Here is a 16,016-nt window from a genome sequence, read left to right on the forward strand (position 1 = left end):
AAAAATTGAGTCAGCAGTTTTGACAGTGGGCCTTTCTGTAAGGCATGAGCTGTACGGGAATTCTGCCTACTCTGATGGTTTATAAATAGTGGATCAAACCTGTAATGCCGGGAGTAGATTTGAACTGAATATGAATAGTATATAGAGGAATGATTTGCCCAGAGTTCACGTGAACTGTCAGATAGCTGTTGGTTTATATTCACTGCATTCTTAACTCATTTCTCCACAGAGGAGTTTCATTAGTGTTTATAAACTTCAGCCAAGTTCTGTATATGCGCAAATTGTTTACTAGAGTATGGATATCCTTTTAAATTGCACTGGGCACATCTGACAGTTTATAAAATGCTCATTGAATTAGCACAAATTCTCATATGCTAAGACAATTGCTCTGGGGATAACAACTGTGCCACTTGAATGTAATTTTGTTAGACAAATGTTATCAGGAGGAATTTGGAATTTTGTTCTGAAAAATGTTTTATAAAAGAAGTACAAAGTAACATGCCCACAATCACACAGGAAGTCTATAGCCAAGTATGACACTGAACCCAACATCTGCCAAAATTTAGCTTAGGTTGTCCTTCCTGTTAGGGTTTTACTTAAGTATATTTATTCCAGAGATTTTATCAGCTGTGTGGGTATAAAAATGGAATTTTATTTCTCTCTTTAACTGTTAATTCCTGTATTTTCAGTGCTCATCTTTTGTTTTTAAACATTAACAAGTAACTTCATCAAAGTGTGGGGTTTTTTTTCTTTTTGTTGTACACTGATGTTCTACATTGTTCTGTCCAAAAAAACATGCAGGTCACTTATTTTTCACTGATGCGATGCTGTGAAGACTTGTTTGAGATCCATTTCTTACAGTTTTTCTTGTACACCCTTAGGTGTTGAAATACTGAAAAGAAACTAACTCTTGAATAATTTTCATCTCTTAAGTAGCTTTTCAAGTGCAAACACAATCAAATGTTAAACCTTTATCTGGTTTATGAGCAAGATACTTTTGGTTTGAGTCAGTTGTGGGTTTTAGAGGAGAGGGGAAGGCCAGTGATATGCCCATTTTCTCCTAATAACTTTTTTTATTATGTTTTTCAGCACTCCAGTCTGTAGTTCTTGATGGTCTGTGAGTTGCTGTAATGTAAGTACTATAACGGTACAGACAGAAGGTTCTATATTTTCCAATGTTCAAAGAATAAAGGTGTGGATAAGTGGTGATGATGTACTCCTTGTAGGCTCATCTATTTTGCTTCACTCCAATTTGATGTTCCTGTCAGAAAAACAAACATTATGACAAAGACCTCAGCTATCATGTTTCATTCCTTAATGTCCTTCGTTCTTGTGGAGGTTGGTTATTTATGGCAGTCAGCTGAGAATAGTAGTAAGAACATTTTTATTTTGTATTAGCTCTGAAAGCATGTAAGATCATAATTTTTCTCCTGTTAAATCAGGTTCGTTCCCTGCTGATCACTTTGGCATCTCATGTTTGCAAGAACACAAATTTGCAGTCCTCTTAAACTGTTGAAATTCAAGGAGTAATTTTTCAGTAAAACAGATCAAATGGTGATCTAATTCTTTCTCATCTCTGGGCCAGACCGTTTCTTAGGAGAAAATGCACTGCTAATAGAAGGACTTGCTATTTCACATGAAACTTCTTGTACAACAGTCTCCTTTTATCATATACCTGAATACTGCTATTACTGGCATGTGTGCATGCCTTTTATTGAGTGCACCTCACTTACGCCTGAAAAGCTGCCTCAGTGTCTTTTAGGAGGGAACGGTGTTCTCAGTCAGCACTGGAAAGCAAACCAAGCAAGTTGTCTCCTACAACCTGGTAGGGGGTGGTGATGATCTTACAAGGAGCATGGTACGTTATAATTTTCAGTCTTCCCATAAGGTGCTACTGTGGCATTGTATAAAATCGTGGCTCTAACAAGATAAACAGGGAAACTCTTTATTCACAAGTTTGTTTATTTTACATTTGAGGTTGTTTTATATGATCCTTGGACATGGATGCTGAAGTTGGTGACGCCCATATTTCATCCCCAGTTTCCAGATTACTAAGTACTTTACCCCATATTCTTTTTAAAGAAAACTTATGTTTCAGTCCTTCAAACAATGTTTTCCTTTGTAGAAATCCAGTGCGAAATTACTGCTGAAGCAGGATGATTATACAGAGAGTAGTGCTGAATTCACGCCCTGGTATGTATTTCTCTCTAATAAAGGAGGAATGTGTTTGCTATGGTTGCCTAATGCTCCAAAATGGTGAGGGTAGAAACAGACACTAACTTAAGATACTAACATTTATATATCTTAATATTGCATAGAGCAATAAATAAAGTTTATTGTGAAGTGTATTTATTTAGTCTGTATATACAGATTTCTAAACTCCTGGGTGAGAAAAAAGTGTTAATGCATAATATGTGAGAAAACCCTAAGTGTAGGGACTCAAAGTGAAAGATAGCAAGCATTGCTTTTTAATTCTGACATTTGTTCTTTTTGCATTTTAAGAGATGACTAAAATATTTTGCTACTGTTCATTTTTGTTTCCTTTTAGTAAATATTCAATCTTTTCCTCCTCCCGTGTTTCAAACTGTTTGTTTTTTAAATTTACACTCTTGAGGATTTGTTTACTTCCTTGTTTACACATTTGCCTTGTTAGGGATGTCAGCACAATATTTTGAATAGTGAGTTTATAAATTGTCTGTTGTAGAAGACCCACGTGTGTGCATTAAGTTTTTTGGGGAGTATTGTATGCTGCTCAATGCCAAAATAGTCCTAAGAGGTAGGAACTATTGTGTGACCTGCAAATAAGTCTATTCTAATGCAAATCAAATGTTACAGCAGTAGTCTGTTGCAGTTGCCCAGTCACTGACTTAAGAAGTACACGGGTATCTGGTGCTCTCTTTTTAGTGCTTCTGGTTCCAGTTGTCAGTCTGATTGATCTGCTGCACCTGGTACCAACCTGAGGATGAAGCCTCCAGTTCTGGGGCTCTTGGCATATGTTTTATAGATGTTTCTGGGAAGCTTTAATTTAAGCTGCAAAGGGATGCTCTTGCAGCATATGAATGTGCAGTGGCGATGGTCTGTATTCCCCTGATTTCACTGTGTCAAAAGAGACTGAAAGGTGAGAGTTTAAAACTTAGCTCGTTAAAATTTATGGTCATTTGCTACTGGCAAAATAGCGCACTCTGGTTTTGTTACATGAGAGAAGTCCCAAAGCGTGTCTTTGTTTTGAAAGCTAGGGGCTTTTCAGCGCATAGCGTATATAGAACCATTTTTTGAGAATGGGAACAGCCCCCCCCCCCTTTTTTTTTTTTTTTTAAACTTGCCGTAATTGTTCATAAACATTATGTGTAGCAAACAGCATGGCAACTGTCAGTCAGGGCAAGTGCCTGGTACTGGCCCAGGTAAGCATAAGCTGACAGATCAGTGGGTCTTCAGTTCGGATGGTGGCAGTGCACCCATTTAAATCTTAGCCTGTGACACAAAATCTGACAGTTGGTCGGTAGTTTTATACCTGAGTAAAGATACAGCTTAACGTGTTCTAAAAAGGACTACCTTAAAAAAAGGTCTTCCCATCTTGATTAAGGAAAGCTCTATATTGATTCATTTATTTGTTTGATTTTAAAATAATTCTAGGTAAGAATGGAGTGCCAGTGGCTGAAAACTTCCGACTGGAACAAAGTACAATAGCAGATACAATCCAAGCTGGACAAGTGCGTGTTAGAACCCTTTATCTCTCTGTGGATCCTTACATGGTAGGTGATGGACTTAGAACTAAGCCAGAATTTGTTTTTTAAAGTATCTTCAACTCTGTACCTGTCGTGATGTTTAGCACCAAAGTTACCAATTATAGGACAAATGTATCTCTACTGTAACTCAGTAATTCTGTTTATTCTGATGGAGTTATATTGGCATTAATGTGTTAGGCATTAATGTGCCTGTGATATATATAGGAATATGGCTGTATAGCACCAGGAAGAGATTGTGAGCCCTGGTATACTATTACAGATTTGTTTGTATCAGCTTTTCTGAACTTTGCCTTTTTTATATACATTTTTAAACTTCTTTTTTTTTGCCATGAAAGGAAGTATTTTTCAGTTGAGGGGAGTGTGGGTAGAGGAGGAAGAATATCTCATGATGAAGCAAGAGCGGGACATGATCCAGCAAAAAAATTCTAGACAAAACATGTAAATGATTCAAGTTAAATGTTATTTAGCTATTACCAGTTTTGTTTAAAAATGAAAGTCAGATTTTCTCCTTAAGCGAGTGATGGCAGGACAAAAATGTGTCAGTACTTTGTAAGCAATGGAAACAGAGAGAGGATTAGTAAATGAAGCCATAATAAGCACTTGCACCTAATTCTGCAAAACTGTAGAAATCATGTTGTTGGGAGAGTTGTGGGTTGAAATGGAAGTGAAGGTAGGAGGAGAAACAGACAGACCCAGAATGCTAGTATGTAAAAGTTTGCTATAAAGAGAATTCTGATAATTTGTTCCCTGCATAGATGGAGATAGTAGAAAAGAAACAGTCAATTTCGAGACAGTAGGTTTAGTTTGGGAATTAAGGAAAAGTTTTAGAATCCTGCAGTACTAACTCAGGCTACAGGGGGAGATATAAAGAAAAGACTTCAGATTCCAAGATCTTTCATTAAACAGATCTGTCAGGGACGGTCTACATATATTGGACTGTTCTTCAATACAAAGGCATGGACTAAATGACTTGTGGGTGTTTTTTTCAATCCTACATTTCTATGATTCATCCAGTTAAGGAATGGCATTTATAGGATTCTCATCAGACCCAAGCCGGTCATCTTTGGTTTCATGGCTGACTTTGAGGCAGCATCTATAGAATGTGTTGGTTTTGGTAACGCTGCTGGAGAAGATCAGAATGGTCCGTCCTCTTTTTGTACTGAGCAAACAAGGGGAAAAAGGGATCTAAGAAAAGGTTATGAATATTTGGGCCTTACTGAGACATTTTTGAGTAGCCCTTTGTGTTTGAATTTTTAAACATATTTCATCCGCAACTTCATTTGAACTCAAAACCAAACCATGTGTTCCACCAGAGCCTCTCATTAAAACCTTGTCTTTCAGCGCTGCCGAATGAATGAGGATACTGGCTCAGATTACCTCCTGCCCTGGCAGCTGTCTGAAGTTGCTGATGGTGGGGGCATTGGGGTTGTGGAGGAGAGCAAGCATGATAACCTTGCTAAAGGAGACTTTGTAACTTCCTTCAATTGGCCCTGGCAGACAGTGGCAATTCTAGATGGAAGCTTGCTACAAAAGGTAATGTAAAGGCAAAGTCCAGACTGTTGCTATTTTCTTTTCCTAAACTTTTTTTTTTTAAATAGCAGCTAATGATACTATTTCTTAGTCAAAAACAAGCCAACATAATTGGAGCAACCATTTCTCAAAAGGCAGATGAACTCACAGGTGGCAAAATCTGTATCAATTTCTTTCTTTTCTTAACAAAAAAAAATATAAATGCTTTTGTTGGTTACCAGACATGCTGTATTATTTCAGTTGTTGGATTTTTAATAATTTCCCTGAAGCTGCTTCTGTTAATTAATTCTGTTCATTATTCTAATGCTAGTAGACCTCCTGATCTATGAGAGTGTACTCACAAGACAGAAGGGGCTTTAGATATATTTAATTCAATTTATTTCACTAACATATGTTAGTGAAAACTTTTACTTAGGATTTTACATCCACAGAAGAAAGGGTATTTGATATTAAGTTGAAAGTGGAGAGGTAACAGTGCATTAGGGCTATTGTGTTGATCAGCCTTGTGTAACACAGAAAATTACTGTAGTTTAAGAATGTATACTTTCCAATTAACTCCTTCCTTTAGGATCCTTTGCCACTGATCTGCAATCACAGTATTTGATAAAACAGTGCTATTTTATGTTTTATCCTAACATAGGGATAGTTCACCATTGCTGGAAACCTCTTCTCTCCCAACTGCTTTTTGACACCTCCATGATTTAAGTTTTTGTGAGTGAATTTGTTTAAAAACTTTTTCTAAAACTATGAAAATATAATCTTTGTTTCGTTTTGTATAAACTTGTTATTAGAGTAGAGCTAGTTTATAGATAGCTTGTCTCTTCCAGTTGTACCTTGCCTGGTAAATATCTTGAGTTAGTCTTCTATCCTCAGACAATCAAATAGCAAACAGCAAAACTTCACCTTAAAAAGAAATGACCACCACCACGCATTTCTGTTTTGTAGCTTGTTCCACAACTTGTAAATGGACGCCTTTCCTACTTTCTTGGTGCAGCTGGCATCACAGGACTGACAGCCCTGTTAGGTATAAAGGAGAAGGGACACGTGGCTGCGGGTGCGAATCAGACAATGGTGGTGAGCGGAGCAGCTGGTGCCTGCGGCTCTTTGGCTGGCCAGGTAGGTAGGCTTAAGACATAAAAGCATACTCTGTTACCAAGTTTGTCTTCTGAAACATGCTCGTTAGTAAATGTATGGATAAAAGCATTGTAAATGTGAGCAGGTATAACCCCATGGGAACAGCCAGTTTCACAGATTTGGCTTACACTCTCACTGAGAAAGATTTGAGGTGTGAAACTTAAGTTTCATGAAACTGGGTTAGGAGAAAATGGCCCAAGGTGATTACTTGTCACTAGCATAAAGTATATGGTATAAATACATGTATCTTTTATATATATATATATTAATCTGCTCTTTGAACACAGTATTTGAGTTGACTGGTGACTTTAATTATTTTCTATATTAGAAAATAGTCAGTAAAAAAAATGTAGTAAACCCTTCTTCTTGTTGTGTTCCATGACATCCTTTGTGTTTTGAAATTTACAGCCCTTTTATCCTCCTCAGCTTTGCAGAACCTGTTGCAATGTGTTTGTGTGTGTGTGTTTACACATTGACAGATATACACACCCCCACATATATATACGAACACAAATGATATTAAGCAAGCTTAAGACTTCCTGATAAAAAGGAGCTATAAAGAAACAATGTATAAGCAAATCTATGAAGAATGTATTTAAATCTATTATTGTCCAATCTTTTTGGCCTTTTATTAGCTATGTTACAGTATTTGGCAGATGATGATTTTGTACTATATTTGGCTCTGCAGTACTGCCAGTCGTTGGTGACTTCACAGACTAAACCTCCTGAAGTCAGTGAGTTTGGAAAGATGGCAGATTTCAGTTGTACCTGCCCCTTCTCTAGGTGTGAAGAGGTAGTGACAAGAGGCAATTGTGTCACATGAGATGGGAGCGTGGGCTGAACTTTGCTGCCTGGGGTTTAGTGGGATGGGGGATAACTGTAACAACCCCTAAGGCCCCCTTCCTCCCACTGATACCTTTATGCAGATGAATGATCTAACTTCTCTTTATTGTTTGGGGGTTTTTTTGTTTTTTCTTTTTTTTTTAACTGTGCGCTTGCAGATTGGCCGTCTGGAAGGCTGCTCTAGAGTGGTGGGGATTGCTGGCACAGATGAGAAGTGTTCCATTTTGGTCCAAGAAATGGGGTTTGATGCTGCTATCAATTACAAGAAGGGGGATGTGGCAGAGCAGCTACGTGAACTCTGCCCAGGCGGTGTGGATGTTTACTTTGACAATGTTGGTGGAGACATCAGTGATACGGTTATAAGTCAGGTGATTATACCAGCTGTCGTGTTTATTCTAGTCATTCTCCAGTGTCTGTGTGCTCAGCTTCAAATTAATTCAAACTGGAGACCAGCCTGCGGTAGAGCAGAGCAGCATTTCTACTTCATTGATCTGATCCAGGTGGTGATCCTGGTCTTGAGGAGAAATCGGATATTTGAAATCAATGTCTGTCATTTGGACTAGCCTGGCAGTATAGTAATATAAACACAATTTCTGCTTCTCATCTCTCGCTTATTTGGCCAGGAGACTTGGTAATCTAAACACCTTGTCTGTCAACGTAGTAATCTTGTGTTTTGTCAGCTTTGGTTTTCTGGCTTGTCCTGGTTTCAGCTGGGATAGAGTTAATTTTCCTTCTAGTAGCTGGTATAGTGTTATGTTTTGGGTTCAGTATGAGAAGAATGTTGATAACACACTGATGTTTTCAGTTGTTGCTAAATGGTGTTTAGACTATGGTCAGGGATTTTTCAGCTTCTCATGCCCAGCCAGCAAGAAGGCTGGAGGGGCACAAGAAGTTGGGAGGGGACACAGCCAGGGCAGCTGACCCAAACTGGCCAAAGCGGTATTCCAGACCGTGTGACATCATGCCCAGCATATAAACTGGGAGGAGTTGGCCTGGGGGACGGATCGCTGCTCAGGAACTAACTGGGCATCGGTCAGCGAGTGGTGAGCAATTCCACTGTGCATCACTTGTTTTGTGTATTCCAATCCTATTTTTATTATTGTCATTTTATTATTATTATTATCATAATTATTAGTTTCTTCCTTTCTGCTCTATTAAACTGTTCTTATCTCAACCTATGAGTTTCACCTTTTTCTTTCTGATTCTCTCCCCCATCCCACTGGGGGTGGTGGAAGTGAGTGAGCAGCTGTGTGGTGCTTAGTTGCTGGCCGGGGTTAAACCACGACATGGCTTCACAAAGACCAGATCTGCTGGGCCTCCATAAAGACTCTTGACCAGCCCTTTTCATTATTAATGTGAAACTACTCTGTCTCATGGCAGGGAGGCTTTGGTGGCAATGCCATCTTTGGGAGCTCTACATCACAGCTGTATCCAACAGCTGTATCAAACTTCTTTGTCCTATTACCCCTCTCCTCCTGACAAAAAGGGCACACAGCAAGATAGCAATTTCTTATATTCCTTATGTTTAATGCCTTTTTAAATTACACATAGGTAGCATAGCATTTATTTTTCCACTGTTGCCCTGCATTTATCTATTTGAATGTTGTCATAGGTTAAATGGGACTGCCTGCAATTCTCCTACTCTTTTCTAGGAAATTTGGCTCTAAATAAGGATACCCATGTGAAAATTTTGCAATATTATCTATTGCATCTCTGGAAAATTTAGTTTCTGAGACCAAGTAATGTAATTTTTCTCACTTTGTGCTGTCCCAAACAGATGAATCAGGACAGCCATATCATCCTGTGTGGACAGATTTCTCAATATAACAAAGATGTGCCTTATCCTCCTCCGCTGCCTCCTGACATAGAAAAAATACAGAAAGAAAGGAATATCACAAGGTACGTTTTTCCTCCAGAACTTGTGACCAGGTTCCAGGTAGATTGCTCATGAGATGTTGTGACTCTGATGTTCGGGAGATAGTCTGTAGATCTGCGATAGGCACCTGTAATCGCAACAGAATGTTGCCATAGTAAAAAAGGAAACTATAATCACAATGTCAGTAAATCCTTTCTCTTATATTTGTCTGTATCAGCATAAAAAATGGGAGAGGTTGTTGTTACCTGTTAACATAGTTGTCTGTAATGCTTTGTTTGTGGTTGCTTGATTTAGTTCTGGAGTCTGACATTGTTCAGTATGAGGTAAGGTGTTATCACGGTTCTGTTCTCAGATGTTTTGCAGAGTGCTTTCTCTCCAAGTGTAGTAGTTCAGGCAGAGAGAAAATCAAATATTTTTAAAGTAAGGATGCAGCTGATGCAGCGATTGTGTTGAAATTACATTTTTTTGTATTTGCGCGTTTGTTAGATAATGGGACTGTAGGTGTGACAGATATATACAGATAAAACACTGATTTTTGTTATGACTCTGGGAATTGCTGAATCTCCTATCAGGATTCAGCTGGAGCTAAGGCAGAGATTAGGAGCAAAGTCTTAGGAGATTTTTCATTCATTGCATTGCAGAAAGTTGGGGAGACTTTCTGTGCAAATGGATTGACCTTTTCTAATTAAAATTCTTTTCTTGTCCCTGTTACTGTTGAATGCACTTTTAAAAAATAGATAAAAACACCATGCATATTAGAAGGCAGTGGAGAATTTAGTCAGGACGTTGATACAAGTAATTATTGTTTTTGATGATCACTTCAGTTTCTCTTGATTGCTATAGACAGCTGTGACAGCAGGATATGCAAAATTTTGGGGAGCCTGAAAGTTAATTTATACTTGCCGTCTTGTTGCAGGTCCGGTCCATCAATTATTCTCCCTACCACAAAAAAAAGTAAAAAAGAATAGGAATTCGCTCACGTTTTATGGACATTTGCTTATTCTGGCAGTACTACTCGATTTTTATTACTCTTCTCTCTGATACTTGAACAGAATTGCTTGTCTAAGACCAATGTTACTGTCAAGCTCCCACTGCAGGGAGCTGTCTCAACAAGCTGGCAAAGGTCTGAGCTATGTCTCATTGTAATTAATACTCATAACCCTTCAGTTTCAGTAATGATGTTTCCTGAAAAGATTTGTAAAGATTTTAAAATATGCTTACCAACATTTTTTAAATCAAGGCTTATTCTTTTCTTTCACAGGGAAAGATTCTTAGTGTTGAACTATATGGACAAACAAGAAGCTAGTATATTACAACTCTGTCAGTGGATCCAAGAGGGTAAACTGAAGGTAGGAACTTTTACATTTAATCTGTGGCCTTTGATACTATCGCCTCAGATCATGGTCTGACTGCAAGTCCAATTTCTTTGTCCCTGGCTCTCTTACCATGCCTCAGAATTGAACAGATGTTCTTAAGAATAAGTATAGTGTAAGTAAGTATAATTGAAAGCTTATTAGGTAGCACTGTTTTAGTGGGTACTTGCTGAGGATGGTGTGAGTGTAGTATGACAGACTTTTCTAATTACATGCTGCTGATGTCTGTATTCTTTCTTTCAGCATACGGTGCAAGTGCTTTTTTACTTAAGGGATCAGACAGATCTTCAAAAATATGTATTTTCAAATACCTGATTAGTTAGTATCCTGAATGTTTTTGGGGATCTTGTCTGAAATTTTGTTTCAAGCTTTATAATCACCATTTATTATTTTGTGACGGGTAGATGCTTTATCCATTCCTTCCCTATGGGGTCAGTCTAAATTAGTTTTTGATTCTTCAGGTGATCAGTAAATTTCTCCTGGGAAAATCCCGAGACTTGAAATTTTGGCAGGGGCAGGGATGTTCCAGTTCTGATTGAAGAATTAAATCACCTACACGTTTATCAGAAAGTATTCACTCTTCTCTTAATGAAAGAATCTGGCCCAAACAGAGCACTATCCATTGTAGCAAGAGAATTCTTTAGATTTTGCTAGTTTCTGTGGCAGTTTCATGGCATGTTTTTAAGGAATGTTAATCTTGTTTGAAGAAAGCTTAAAGGAGTTGTTTGTATTGACAGGTCAGAGAGACTGTGGTAGAAGGCTTAGCAAACATTGGTGGTAAGATTTTTTTTACACCATTTTCTAAGAATAATAATCTGATTAAATACAATGACAGGAGAGGTTAACTACCCCCTTTGTTTCATTTGCCGATTCAGATTTTTGTATTTTATCTAAACCATGATTTTTATGTTATAATACAGTATTTTTTTCCACGAGGTATTAAAATATTCTGAGAGAAGATTATTTTATGTTAAAAAAATAATCGAATATAGATTTTGAGATTTTTGGTTTGTTTGTTTTACTATTGTGGGGGGAATTGCTAAACTGCTGCCTCAGCAGCTGATGATAGTCATCCAGATCTTAAAGATGTAAAGTGCTGCCCACTTCTTAGAACCTGTGTGTAAGAAAATGGTATTTTGGAAACCTCAAAGTTATACTTTAAAAACCCCAATATCTAACAGTGCTTGTTATTGGATTTGCCAACAAAAAATAAATTGAAAGGTGCAAACAGGAAAGGGGAAAGCATATCAGCAATTGCTAAACAAAGTAAAAAATAATTTCTTTTAAAGAAACAAAATAGCCTGTAGCCTGTTCAAAAAATCTATAACAAAGAAAACACAAAAATGAAGGGGGTCTTGTGACTCCAGTGAGGCAAAGTTAGAGAGCCAGGTGATTCAAGATGTGCTCTAAGAATGCTTCCCTTTCAAGTAAGGGGGAAGAGTATGATTTAGTCCATTTAGTCTTTAGTCCCACAAGACTGGAAACCAGTAGAATTAAGTGATAGCCAAATCTTATAAATTTGTTTTAGTCATTGCTACTTACGGGTATACATACGTATTTTGAAGGAATTTGATCAAATATAGCAGTCATATTTCATAATTTGTTTACTCAAAGATTTATTCTTTTGTACCAGTTTCTCACATTTATTGTATTACGTAGAGTATTTATAAACCTTTTCCTTTCACAAAGGTCTGTGAAACCCACAGCATTTGTGGGCTCTCCAGTCACACCTTGTCTTTCTGGTTGGCATTTGTGTGGCATATCACAAAAGCAGCAAATGTAATCATTAACTTGTATAGGGCCAAACCATTGCTTACAAATCAGTTGTTTTAATTATTACGCAAAACTGCCCTTAGCAGTTTATTACAGACTAGCTTTTTTTTTTTCTTCTTCTTAATTTAGCATGTCATTAAGGGTAAATATGTTTATGTCCAAAATGTGATCTTCTTTTTTGGGGAGCTGTAATACATTTGCTTCTACCATTTTTTTTTTTCTTTTTAAAAAGTTATGTGGCGGATTTTGCTTGGTACTAACTTATTTCATTATTTGTCTTGAAGCTGCTTTCCAGTCCATGATGAATGGAGGCAATATTGGAAAACAGATTGTCTCAGTTTCTAAGTAGAAGTCATTGCTTTGGGAAAAATAATTGGATTCTGTCTCTTAACAGTGAGCAAGTTTTTACTTATACTAATTTCCATTTTAATTAAACCATTGAGTTGTTCTGTATGTACTGAAAGCAGAGATTCTGGGATGCTAATAAACTAAATAGAACTGGAAACAGGAATGCAATCATTTATACTAGAAACGAGTAATGTGTTCTTTGACATGATTTTGACAGTTGCCAGCTAGCACACTTGCAAATATTTCATGGATATGGTTGAAAGTTAGAACATCCCAGGAACCATTTCCAATAAGCAATTTGTATGTAGCCACCTAGTTTTGGTCATTAGAAGAATTTACTAGTGTAGATGTGTACCATTCCCATGCTAGTTTGTCTCAGTGCCCAGGCACTTCTCTAGGAATTTTTAATTTACTAGTATAAGTTTGCCCTGACAGTCCAATCAATCTGGCTAATAATTTTAGAATTTAACTGTTCTCATTTTTACTGGTAATTGCAATGAAAAATTCCATTTCTGAATTCAAGGTCTCTAATAACAAAGGTATTTCCATTTTGCCATCTGGAACAAATTGCCACTGTTCTGTCTTGTTCATTTCTCTATATTCTATCATTATATCCCCTATTTTCAGAGCACTTGAAACCTAATTCATTTACAATTCCATCTGCATGCAACCTGAGACTTTTATCAGAGATAGGTTCAGGTGCAGGGTGAGCCTTACTTATTCTTCTCTATCTTTGCATTCCAGACTTAAGTGAAGTTTTCTTTTTAGAATTCCTTTTCTAAAATCTGCTCTATCTTATTTTTGTGGTAATCTACGTGATTTCACTAGTTTTTCTGGTTTTCACACCTCTCCAGGGTGACAGACAGGGAATCTCAAAACGCTGCTTGATGACAGAAGGTAACTTTGCAGACAATTGACCTTCTGTTCCCTCAGTAACTTATCTTGGCTCAGAATTTTTGGTCTAACAATGCTCTTTTACCATCTCAATGAGGAAACTTGAAAAAACGGTCACCATTTCCAAGTTTGACTAGCATAATCCCAAACCAAATGGGACTGATGAGATTAAGTATGTGTCTTCAAAAGCAAGGTACAGAAAAGGGAACAGATAATTATCTTAAAGGCTTTAGAATTCTACTACTATGTACATTTAGAGACATTAACAGGTATTTATTTAGAGAATAGGATTGTTCATGACACATTCTGATTTAGAGGCGACTGGTTTTGGTTTTAATTTGTTTGCCTTTAAGAGAAGTGCTTCCAAACAGCAGGGTCAGCTGAACTGTCCAGAGAATGTATTATCTAGATCTGGGTGAGTCACCACCTAGGCCAAACTAAATGGAATCCAAGCACTAGGAAAGAAACACTATGCAATAAATTTGGCATCATAAATAATTTTGCCTGCTGTGGAAAGTAAGATAACAAGTATCAAAATTGCCTAATATGGTTGTGAGCAATGTGAAAAACAGTAATTTCATTTCCTAGTGCTGAAGCTGGCCCTGAAAGAAGGAAGCATGCAGTGACAGATGCCATAAACTTTGAGGAAGAGAAGGACACCTGCAGTATAGCATTAGATGGTCTAAAATCTTCCAGTATGCATTTTTCAACTACAAAACTAGTGACTGGTTCACTTTCAGCTACACTGTGAATCCAGTATCAGTATAACTAACTCAACCAGCATTAATAAGTGTCACACTGGGCCAAAATTTTTATGCAGTAAAATCAGTATGGTCATAGTTGGCAGAAGACAGAAATGAAGACAGAAAGCAACAGGTGAATGAAATTCTAGGAATTCCTGCATATTGACTGTTTATAGATGGTAACTCAGTTGTGAAAGTTAAGCAATGCAGGCTTGTAAGGCTTGATAATTCATATGTATATTAAAATGAGAGGCAGGAGGAAATGCAATGATCCTGAGCACTGTTTCTAGACTTGGATTCTTGTCATGTCAACTGGATTTAATGGAAGGCGAGCTGATGGGAATACAACCTTTCTAAAGAGTGTGCTGATGTGTCCATTGTCCCCTTTCCTTTCTTCCCTGCCGTGTGCTCCCACATGCATATGCCTGATAGGAATATTCAGACTGAAACAGCATCACCATCACCCTATGCACCCCTTATTCTGCATTCAACTTCTGCCATGCAGCAGATTAGCCTTAATGCACTTTAACACACTTAATCTTTCTGAATAATCGTCCTCATCCTTACAGTTCATTCCTAAAGCAAATATCTAAATGTAAAAGAAAACAGCCCCCTCCACTTACATGACCAACGATTAACACTCCACACGCTGGCAGCAAAGCTGGTCTTAACCTGAGGCTCTGTTGCTACTGCTCTTGAAAATTGTTATCCATGCAGGAGTATTTTTACAAATGAGAGTATTAGTATTGTGATTCCTGCCGAGTTGAAATAGTATGAGTTTTAATTAGGAACAGAAAGTCCTCCATTGGATTTGGTGGGGGTTTTTTGTGTGTCTGTCTAATTGTACATAAATAAACATGGCGCTTTTTGGGGCATGGTGTCACCATGGTGTTTTCCTATTTTCTTCCACTCTTGAAGGGTAACCTCTTCCCACACTCAAGTTTCAATGTCCTGTAACATGCATTTCCCCATATTTGGCTTCCTCCAATCTATCAATTTTATTTCAGTTTCAACAGCCTGTTTTGAGAAAAAATGCCTTTTAGTCTTAAAACTGAGAACTGTTCTTCTGTTTTATTCCAGCCTGCTTGGAAGAAAGTATATCATAGGGTAGTATCCAAAGCAAGCTAATTAAATACCAGTATATTTCAAAAGAGACTTCAACTGTGAACTGTGGTGAGTTTGTGTTGTATGAATGTAAGAAAGCAATCATAACAATAGCCACTACTGAAAAGGTGTTACAATGTTGTTTTCTTTTCATATGTTATGGGTGAAGGCCTCAGTCTGATATATGTATGTTTCCAGAGTTGCATTTGTTTGTCCAAAGTACAAATTACTCCAGAGCGAGCTCATCTCTGGCACTGTGAGTTGACACACCTTCCAGGAATGACAGTCCTCTGGGAAGTTATTTTTCATGAATTTCATAAAGTATGATAAAACTATAAAATTCCCAGCACTATTATTTTTACAGGAATTGCTTAGTAATCTACACAAGTGGTAAGCCTATTAAGAGCTGATGATGTGAGGGGTGATCCAGAGTGAGATCATGCTGAGATACTGATCCTTTACCGTAATAAAGGCAGCTTGATTGCAGCAGCATTCCTGTAGTTAGGTAAGCTATGGAGGGCAATACAGGTTCTATCAGCATTAGTCAAATGGCTCTAGGGAAAAAAGAAAAAAAAAAAAAAAAAGATGGGGACAGACCTCATCCTGGTACCCCCAAAGTTTAGGATTCTTACAGAAGCATTTCTTTACTTGT

At 37.5% G+C, this 16,016-nt stretch overlaps 1 protein-coding gene across 3 annotated transcripts in view; it reads left to right on the top strand.

The window, feature by feature from the left end:
- PTGR2 (prostaglandin reductase 2) overlaps positions 1 to 16,016 on the top strand; it is a 35,711-nt gene that overhangs the window by 3,269 nt on the left and 16,426 nt on the right. Inside the window, exons 2-11 of one of the 3 annotated variants that reach the window (XR_011324812.1) lie at positions 2,126 to 2,193; positions 3,634 to 3,752; positions 5,088 to 5,279; positions 6,222 to 6,392; positions 7,412 to 7,621; positions 9,031 to 9,152; positions 10,391 to 10,478; positions 11,240 to 11,279; positions 12,560 to 12,668; positions 15,341 to 15,433. Coding sequence is in view for 2 of the 3 variants with exons in the window: in XM_069784333.1 (XP_069640434.1) it covers positions 2,157 to 2,193; positions 3,634 to 3,752; positions 5,088 to 5,279; positions 6,222 to 6,392; positions 7,412 to 7,621; positions 9,031 to 9,152; positions 10,391 to 10,478; positions 11,240 to 11,279; positions 12,560 to 12,624 (1,044 nt within the window). In the remaining variant the exon portion in view is untranslated. Of the gene's footprint in view, positions 1 to 2,125; positions 2,194 to 3,633; positions 3,753 to 5,087; positions 5,280 to 6,221; positions 6,393 to 7,411; positions 7,622 to 9,030; positions 9,153 to 10,390; positions 10,479 to 11,239; positions 11,280 to 12,559; positions 12,781 to 15,340; positions 15,434 to 16,016 lie in introns of those variants that run through there. The other 2 variants (XM_069784333.1, XM_069784334.1) reach the window with 2 other exon arrangements.

This window comes from Haliaeetus albicilla, chromosome 5 (assembly GCF_947461875.1).
Source record: "Haliaeetus albicilla chromosome 5, bHalAlb1.1, whole genome shotgun sequence".
Classification (NCBI taxonomy): domain Eukaryota; kingdom Metazoa; phylum Chordata; class Aves; order Accipitriformes; family Accipitridae; genus Haliaeetus; species Haliaeetus albicilla.